Source organism: Rhamphochromis longiceps, linkage group LG3, assembly GCF_057381845.1.
Source record: "Rhamphochromis longiceps isolate RC_006_pf linkage group LG3, R_longiceps_female_GT1.1, whole genome shotgun sequence".
NCBI lineage: Eukaryota > Metazoa > Chordata > Actinopteri > Cichliformes > Cichlidae > Rhamphochromis > Rhamphochromis longiceps.
In genome coordinates this window covers 39,569,264-39,578,976 of record NC_140559.1, presented here as the reverse complement: position 1 = coordinate 39,578,976, position 9,713 = coordinate 39,569,264, and the positions used below count along the sequence as shown (strand labels likewise).

The following is a 9,713-nucleotide window of genomic DNA, read 5'->3' as shown; positions in this document are numbered from 1 at the left end:
AAAAAATATATATATATACATGGATAACCTTCAGCTGGAGCACATTCTACATCGCGCCTTGGGAGACGTTTTCTGCGGGGTTTGGGCCTCGGACCAGCTGGCCTTTTTGAGGCGCGACTTTAAACCCCCCGCCTACTTTATAGTAAACACTCACCCCTCGCACTTGAGGGGAGAACACTGGCTGGCTCTGACTCTGGAAAGGAACGGCTCCTCCACTTTTTTTGACTCTTACGGATTCCCTCCCGACTTTGCTCACTATCCCTCGGTCATCTCAGAGTTTCTGGAAGGCCGCTCTGACAAAATACTCTATCACGATCGTCAACTTCAGCACCCTATGTCTGTCGTTTGCGGGCAACATTGCATTTTTTATCTATGTCACAAGGCTCAGGGGTTATCCGTCGGTAAAATACTTTCTCTGTACTATAACGATGTGTTTAAAAATGATGACATGGTGTCTGACTTTCTGAAAGGACGCTGCCCCGCTCGCTCTCGCAGAGGTCATCACGGGGCGTGCTCCTTACAAAAGTTTAAAGATGTGTGTATCGAATAAAGAAACGTAAACAAAAAAAAGTTTGTTGCAGCTTTTTTTATTTCATTTGTAAACAAAAAACATTTGATTTTACATAGAGGTCCAGGTCGGGGAAAGCGTTATTTTGACCCGAGAAGGTTTTCTCCCCCTTCGCGCAGGTGTCTGTCCTCCCTCCTCCTCCACAGATTTAAGACGCGCATACTGATCGCGAGCTCTACGGTTATGTATTGAGGATGAGGGTATGTTTGTTTCGACCAAAGTAGTTAAAAACGCGTTCCATCCTTTCGGTCGCGTTTGGTTTTTACTTTTAAAAGAGAGGGAGAGGTTTTTAAATAGATCGATCATGTGCGAACCCCGCACCGCATCCCCCTTGTAAACAAATTCACCCCTCTTTGTCCATCCTCCTCCACCCTCAGCTAATTTCTGCATAATGTAGCGGGCGTTTTTGCGATCTCGAGGGGGTAAGGATTTTAATACTTCTTCCATCATTTCATCATCCTCCTCTCTGGGCCGCTGCACTTGTTGCTGCTGCTGCACTTGTTGCTGCACCTGCTGCTGCACCTGCTGCTGCGCCTCCTCGGGCGGGAGGTGGAAAGTCACCCTACTCTCCTCGTCCCGGCCCTGTTTAGAGAGTGTGAGATATCTCCGCAGCAGAGACTCGTATCTTTTGATTTTTTCATACGAATTTAGCCGCGGATCCTCCAGTATGGCTTTCATCTTTTCGTCCAAATCGTCTTTGGCAGTTTCTCTGACGGTAGGCTCGGTGGGTCGGGTCAGTTTTTTCAACTCGTGAGAGGGAACGAGAATCATTTTTTTAAACATCTCAGCGTTTTTGAAATATTCCTCCCAGCAGGTTCCCCAGAATGGGTACGGCTGCGGACAACAGAGGGAAAAGAAACCCGCCCGTTTGTTTCTTTAAAACTTGACGTTTACGGTTTAAACTCGTTTTCTTGTCGGCCAGCAGCCTGATGATCTTTTTCTGGCGTTTCAGTTTTTGGTATTGAGGAGCGGAAAGAGGTATGTTTCCCCTTAAAAGATTTAAAGCTATCTCGCACAGCGCCTGGAGGAAATCCGGGGAGCTGTGAGCGAGAATGTCTTTGCGTTTCTGCGGCGACGCGTGGTACAGAGCTTGCAGTAAGACTGCGTTTCTTTTTATACGCTGAGACATGGCTACTTGGGTTTAGGCAGGTAAATGACGGGGTACTGCCCCGGAAGCAGACCGGCGTGCACTCTGTAGCGTTCTGGGCACGAGGGAGTGAGATCGAGGATTAAATACCCGTGGGGCTCCTCGGTGGCGTCTTTGAAACTGTCGGAGAAAAATGTTTTTTGCGAAGGGAAAATCTGACGGGCCAAAATCTCAATCTGCAGCTTGTCTCTGGGGTTTTTAAACAACACCATATAATTGGAGTTTAAGCTGATGGTGCGACTGTATTTACCCTGATGGAAAACATTCTGGGTCAGCATCATGACCGAGACGTTTTTATGGTGGCGGTATTGAGTGAAAATTTTAACCACTTCCTGGTGATCCGAGGCCTGAAAGATGACGTCATCCAGCACCACCAGAACGTCTCGGAAATCTTCAAAAGAATCAGGCAGCCCCTCGACAAATTTAATGTTTTTATTGGTCTTTGAAAGCTCCTCGTACATGGGTTGAAAAGAAGTATAAATCCACACAATATTCGCGGGCACAGTATCCATGACGCGTTCACAGTTTTCCAAAACACACTTTACAAAATGAGTTTTCCCACACCCGCTAGGACCCACAACTAGACAGGAAAAAGGCACTTTCAGTCTGTGATCAAAATCAGTTTCCTCCATTTTTTTTTTTTTTTTCTAGAAGAAAACAAAAACAAAAACACTAGTACCCGAAAGGCAGAGTTGTGCCGTCTGGAAAGAGACGTCTCTTGTCGTAAACCACGCGAAACTTTTTCTGAAATGTTCTGTTTTTGAGCACAAAGCCTCTCTTATCCCTCTGAATCCCGTTCTGAGGGGTCCCGAGCTCCGCCTCTTTCATACCAGAAAGGTAACTTTCCACCAACCCGCTCATACTGTCGAAATTGACACGTTCGCAACATTCTCTCGTCTGCGTTATTCCTTTCATTTTTACCACCAGTTTCTTTTTGTTTCTGGTCCGGTAGGCGTAACTCTTTGGACCCGCGGAGACAAATTCCTGGATGGTGTCCCCGTCTAATTCGTCCGTGAGATCCCCTAGATAGTTGCCCAGCTCTAAAGGTTCCTCCCCCTCTTTCACTATGTAGATCAGAGAGTCGGTGTCGGTGTACAGAACGCTGCGCTGCAATTTTTCTAAATACTCGTAGAGTTTTAGACGGGCGTAGGCTGTGGTGAAAGCGGCGATGAAAACGTTATTGGTAGCGCCGGGAGGTATCACGCACCGCTCGTTATAGCTCCACTGAATTAAAGCCACTTCCTGTTTTTTGGTCTTTAAAAAAGAGACGTGTTTAAAGACGTACTGTCCTGAAAAGACGTAGTTAAAAAACTGACTCGGTTTTCTGACCAGAGTGGTCTGAGTCATGTTGGTTCTCTGAGCAAACTTTCCCCAGAAACTGTTGAGACACAATTTCGAAACTTGTCTTTTGGCCGGATTCACCTCTATTTTTGACGGGTCTAAACGTATGCCCTGATGCCTGTGGTACTCTTCCACGTATTTGTTCCTCTCATCCTCGTCGCGAGCTTCCGGAGGATAACCGGAGGCTTCCTGTTTGCCTTTGAGAAAAGTGTTAATATAACCGGCGAAAATATCGCTGCTGCGACTATCAAAGTGCCAGACCTCTGTGATTTTAGCCACTCTGTAACCTAATTCTAAGGCTTTGTTAAACTCGACGGTGACCCAGACCCCGGTGAGAGCTCTGGCCTCGTCGTCGTGAAGGCACGGACCGCTTTGTTGATTAGTCTCGGCGCAGGTGCGACAGAGGGAGAATATTAATTTACCTCCGGGGGTTTTGTACGGTAGAACAGGGAAATAGAGCCCGCGCGGCGGGTAAACGGTGGCTCTGATCAGCCCGAAATAACTGCGAGGGTCTGCAAAATTCTCTCTGATGATTTGGGGGTGATGCAGAGGGTAAGCGCGCTTGGCGTTGACGTAAGGGTACAGGGATGTGACGTCTACGTAATACACATTTTCTCCTGGCGAGGCGCTATAACGCAGCCTCAAGGCCGAAGTGCGGCCTCCGTAAAGTCCCGAGCGAGGAGACAGAGGTTCCGGGACTTTGTAGCTCCGCATAAAATTTATAACCTCCTCGTTCGATTTTTTCATCTTGTTCCATTCGTGCTCCCACAGAGTGACCGTGCGGACTCTGTAAACGTTTCTCAGCTCCCGGAGCCTCGCCTCGGCAGAGGCGTGCAGGTCCCCGTAAGGAGCGCGGGTCAAAGGGCAGATTTCCTCAGGCCTGTAGCATTTTGGACAGCCGTGATAAAAGCATCCCAGAAATTCCCACACCCACTTTTCCCCGTTAATCAGCGCGTATCCGTCGACAAAGTACGGGCCTATTTTTTTCTCCCCACCGGTTGTGAGAGCGTGTTGAACGGGAATTTTCTGAGAGTGAGCTACCCACTCCAGCCACTGAATGGACGCGTGCGAATAGGCTCTGAACCTGCGCCCGTAGTTGTCGGGCGAGGGAATGGCCAGACTGTTTTCGGGTAGGAAATTGGTGAGAAACACTTTCATGCAGGCTGAAGCTATAGTGACGCAGCTGAAAGGGTCTACTTTAGTTTCGCCTATAAACCCGTCTCTGAACTTTACGCACGCCTCCCTCAGGATATTAACGTCGTTTTGGCAGTAATACAGGGACTCTTTCTCAAAGTTAAACACTCCCCGGGAGGCCTCGCAGTGCCAACGCAAAAACTCTGCCCGTTCGGGGAGTGACATGCGCTCCACCCCGTAATCTGAAGGAGGAGGGTACGGACCCGAGTATTTTAATCGGTCCCGCGAGCTGAATTTGTGAGGAAAAAATCCCTTGGATTTGTCCTCGAAGCCTAAAGCTTTGGGCATAGCGCTGAGACGCATGGTGAGAAAAGAAAGCGAGTCTATGAATTTGAGAAGGAAATCGGATTCTGTGAAACATATAATTTTACTGCCTTGCATGATGAGAGAGGGCGTCATCCCACCCCCCACCAGGTGACTTAGAATTAAATAGCTGTCAAACCCTTTCGCGTTGTGCGCAACGAACGTGGTCTCTCTATATCTTTTCCTTCTGTATCTTTGGAGAAACTTTTCAACACAGTCTACACCGTAAGCGTGCCACTCTTCTCCTTCTAGAGATTTTGTGCACACTAGGTAAGGGACGTGCGCCCCCTCCCTGTCTGGGAAGGTTTCAAAGTCATAAAAGATTATGGAAGCGTTATCAGAGTTTTCATGTTTCAAAGGTTGGATGTAACACAGGTGTTGATCGTTGTCGGGAGGAAGCGCCGCGCGACAGATTTTACATCTGGCGGCTGTGCACCTGTGCTTTCCGCGACGGGAGAGGAACTTGCAGTCCTGACATTTATACAATTGTTGACAAACGCTGAGGCCTGAACCGGAGTGAATTCTAGGTTGTTTGTGCTTTAAATAACACGCGCGTGTGCGACATGATCTGTTACAATCCGTACAGATTACAGAGTCCAGAAAGTGAGTGACAAAAGTGTTCCTCTCTTTTATAATACCCGCGGTGACATTCCTCGCAAATGTACTGGATTCCTAAAAATGTTTTTAGATTTTTTATCCCGTAATAGTGATGGTGGAATAAGAATAAGTACAGCGGGTGAGGCGTGTTCGGGTAGTCTGTTTCGATTAATGAAAGAGTTCTGTCCTCGGGCGGGCGGTAAAACACGACGATTTTACGTTTTAGTATTTGTTCGAATTTACCTATGTCGGTGAGAGTTACCTGAGTGCGATCGCTCAACCCCGCTAAACGCTGCAGCTCTCTGCCGCGTTCCAGGGCCTGTTTATCTGTGAAATGAGGTTGAGTGAGGTGAATCAGGTTGGTGGCAAAACACAGATTATCGTTTTTGTTTTTTACCACGTACAGACAGCGACGCTTTTTGACTAGAATTTCATCATCTAACATTTTGTGAATCTTTTTACGCGGGTCATTACTGCCACCGCCTCTAGGATTTCTAATTACTTGCACAACAATTTCTAGGGGAGAGCCTGCGACGATCGCTCCGTTTGATTGTATCAGCCTGGCTAGCAGGTCCTCAAAAACCGGTACAATGTTTTCAACGCTTTCGTCGTCGACGTTAAAAACAGAGTGATTTCGCGCGTGCTCGCTGATGATCTCCAGTTGAACCCGGTCGTTACGACTAACTTCCGGTCTGACCCTATCCGCTAGATCTACAAAATTATCCCTGACGTCGAGGTAAAATTGAGCGAGGTCGCTCGCTTCATCTGGAGAGGGAATGTTAAATACTCGCCTTATTTCGAAATTATTAAAATGTTCGCGGCGAGTCACCGCATCGTTCTGTACCCGAGATCCTCCTCCTTGTTGATGCTCCGCAGGCCGGTCCTCCTCCTCCTCCCTGGGCTGCTGATGATGATGCTGCTCCACCTGCACCTGCTCCTCCCCCTGCTGCTGGTCGTAGAGCTGAAGAGCATTTTCTATCGGCTGCAGAGGGTCAAAGTTCAGTAGACCGGCAAGCCGTTCGTTTTCAATGTTTTGAAGGAGGACCTGCAATGCGTTTTCTAAAGGTTGTAGTGGATCGTTTGGTGGTGGGGCTATATTGTTTTCTATCGGTGGGGCTAAATGTTCATCGTTTCTGTTTAATTCTGCCACGGCTTCCAACAAAGCCTCAGGAATGCTGTGTTCTTCCGACATGATTTTCTTTATTTCTTAATTCACAGACTTTTACATGCTTTTACTTTACAGGTCCTTGTGTCTGTATATCGATGCATATGTGCGAACTGTTATGGCGTACATGAAAGCGAGGTTTTCAAGGATTCTCTTCTTATGAAGCAGCCGTCGAGCTGTAAGAAAAGACGGACAGAATGTATTTTTAAACCTTACATTTTTTATTTTTATTTTTATAGAGCAGAGAAGTTTAATAGGATCGATTCATCCCCCCGTCAATTACCTCTCAGTCTCCTGAGAGGAGCTCTCAGTCTCCTGAGAGGAGGAGCTCTGGACGGTTCCTCCTCCTCCGCCTGATTTTCTTCCGCCTGATTTTCTGTATCGGTCTCTGTCGGGGAAATAAAACAGAAGAGATTTAAGAAAACAATCTCCTCCTTCCTATTTTTTGAGAATGAAAAAACTTTTTATTTACCTCGCTCCTCCGCCCGATTGTCTGTAGCGGGGGATTGGTTAGGTATATCCGCAATCTCGGCTGCCGAGAAATAAAACAGAAGAGATTTAAGAAAACAATCTCCTCCTTCCTATTTTTCGAGAATGAAAAAACTTTTTATTTACCTCGCTCCTCCGCGCGATTGTCTGTAGCGGTGGGGGTTTGTATAGGTATATCCGCAATCTCGGCTGCCGAGAAATAAAACAAAAAGAGAAAGATTTAATAAATAAAAACTTTCTAGCACGCTTTATACCACTCCAAGTCGGGAGGGGCGGTATAGCACACTCGGATTACTCCGTCACATCCTGATATTTATCAAAATGACGGATATTGCATCATATTGTTTACCTTTTGGTTTAAAAGGTATTTTCCTGCAGTTCTCCGGGTATGCGTTGACGAAAATAACGTCGTCGTCTTCTTCTTCTTTTCGCTGCGGCGGGGTCTGTATATTCTCGATTACCTCTGTCGAGAAATAAAGCAAAACTTTTTAAAAAATCTGCTCCGGGTCGGGAGGGGCGGTATAGCACACTCGGATTACTCCGTCACATCCTGTTATTCAACAAAATGGCGGATAATGCATCATATTGTTTACCTTTGATTTTAAAACTTTTTTCTCCGCGGTTCTCCCGGTATGCGGAGACGAAAATAGCGCCGTCTTCTCGTTCTTCTCTTCGACGCGGCGGCAGCGGAGGTTCTGCGGGGGATATGGCGTCTAATTCGCCGCGGAAAACGGCCGGATTTTTGCTGTTACTCACTGCACTATCGATTGCTTCTGTAAGTATCAGAGCTTGGTTAAATCAAGTCTATCTAAACTTATTTAAAAAATGGTATATACTTATTTAATCGTACCGTAGTCCACTTGCGTGAAATCATTGATGTAGAAATCTAAAAGAAAGTAATCAAATTATTGACATCTCTGTTGATATATAATTTAAAGTCGTAAAGAAAAAAACTTACCGGGGTGAGGTATGAACAGTTCTGGCGAGATGGCCCTGGCGCTCTGATCGGCGGCGTTGTTTGAACGGAATGCTGACATAATATTCACGGATTCTTCCTCGCGATTGGTAGAACTGTCACAGTAGGGCTGAGCAGATAGCGACTCCCCTCCCGTTTCTTCTCTCATTTTATCCTAGTCTAGCGAAGCATCTGTTTTTCGCATCTTTCTCTTGACAATACCGATAGTTAGAGAGGGTTGTTTTTTTTTTTGATTGCCTTCTTGCGAACGCCGTCTGTTTTCCACATTCTGCAACGGTAAAATATGACTTTGAGACGGGTATTTGTTTTACCAAATGGACAATTGCTGTCTGACCTTGTTCTTGCTGTTGACAAAACTCGCCTCATGGTTGACTCTTTCCCACAGAGGGGGGTGCTTTAATAAACTTATTCGAATATGAGCTTTTTTCCACTAAGACTTGTTTTATGGGGAGATGTACGAAATTATTTACCGGGTTACAAGCAATGATAATATCGGATGTTGACTCCTCAGCGTCATCATTTTCTATCTATTGAGAAAACTTATTGTTAAAGTATTGAAGAAAAAAACTCCTCCTTGGCCCGCGGGGTGTGTGTGTGTGTGTGTGTGTGTGTGTGTGTGTGTGTGTGTGTGTGTGCCTTCTTGCGAACGCCGTCTGTTTTCCGCATTCTGCAACGGTAAAATACGACTTTGAGACGGATATTTGTTTTACCAAATGGACAATTGCTGTTGACAAAACTCGCCTCATGGTTGACTCTTTCCCACGGGGGGGGGGGGTGCTTTAATAAACTTATTCGAATATGAGCTTTTTTCCCCGCTAAGACTTGTTTTATGGGGAGATGTAAGAAATTATTTACTGGGTTACAAGCAATGATAATATCGGATGTTGACTCCTCAGCGTCATCATTTTCTATCTATTGAGAAAACTTATTGTTAAAGTATTGAAGAAAAAAACTCCTCCTTGGCCCGCGGGGTGTGTGTGTGTGTGTGTGTGTGTGTGTGTGTGTGTGTGTGTGTGTGTGTGAGTGAAACTAGATCGCCTGTCGCTGCAATTATGGTTTGTTTTTCAGTCTCTCAAAAGGAAAAGTAGTATTCACTAAGGGATAGTTATTCGTTTTTACACATAGGCAGCCTGTAGGTTACAAGCGGATAGAAAGTTCTTCTTTTCATCACAATCTATGGTGTATCTTAAAGGTTTTTTTTACAGCGTCTGTATTATAGGAAAATAAAATACTATTGAAATCTCTACAGGAAGTCACTCTTTATTTCCATTACAAACGCCGGTGCAGCTTAAGAAAGTAAAATTACATCCGCTCTGTCTCTCTATACATCACAGAATCATCTGCTGCATCACCGCTGTGCTTAGGGAACATGACGCAACAGGTCTGAAAATGACTAGACACTTCCGGAGTATTTCCGGTAGGGTCATAAGGTCCGGATCGAGGCCTTCCATAGTAAATATGCTGTATTTGAATATGTCATATTCAAAGCCTTCTTCTTTGGGAGAGCAGATCTCATCGGACACAGGAACGCTGCGGGGCTGCAGAAGGAAATCCATCTTGTGTCTGTGCCTTAGAAATTGTGACGGACTCCACCTCTCTGCTTTTTTATTCCCCTCCAACAGATGGCGCGCTTCCGGAGGTTTCCCCCTCCCTCTAAAAACTTTTTTTCCCAACAACAGATGACGCGCTTCCGGAGGTTTCCCCCGTCCCTCTAAAAACTTTTTTTTCCCCAACAACAGATGACGCGCTTCCGGGGTTCACCCCCCCCCCCCCCCCCCTCTCAGGATGCAATTCGACACGGTTAGCAACAGATGGCGCGCTTCCGGGGTTCACCCCCCTTCTCAGGATGCGATTCGTCACGCGGGGGGTTTCCCACCCCCCTTCTCCGGATGCGATTCGTCACGCTCATTACACGCTTCCGGGGGGGAGGGGC

General features: G+C 46.4%; 1 protein-coding gene across 1 annotated transcript; it reads right to left on the bottom strand.

Moving 5' to 3' along the window:
• Positions 1–6,387: 6,387 nt before the first annotated feature.
• On the bottom strand, positions 6,388–7,866 carry LOC146674606 (uncharacterized). The gene is made up of 8 exons (XM_085397432.1): positions 7,763–7,866; positions 7,655–7,690; positions 7,398–7,577; positions 7,154–7,267; positions 6,931–6,993; positions 6,788–6,847; positions 6,599–6,703; positions 6,388–6,491 (listed from the first exon to the last, which is right to left on the bottom strand). The coding sequence occupies exons 1-8, from the start codon at positions 7,839–7,841 to the stop codon at positions 6,388–6,390; spliced, it is 741 nt and encodes a 246-aa protein (XP_085253558.1). The 5' UTR covers positions 7,842–7,866.
• Positions 7,867–9,713: the final 1,847 nt, after the last annotated feature.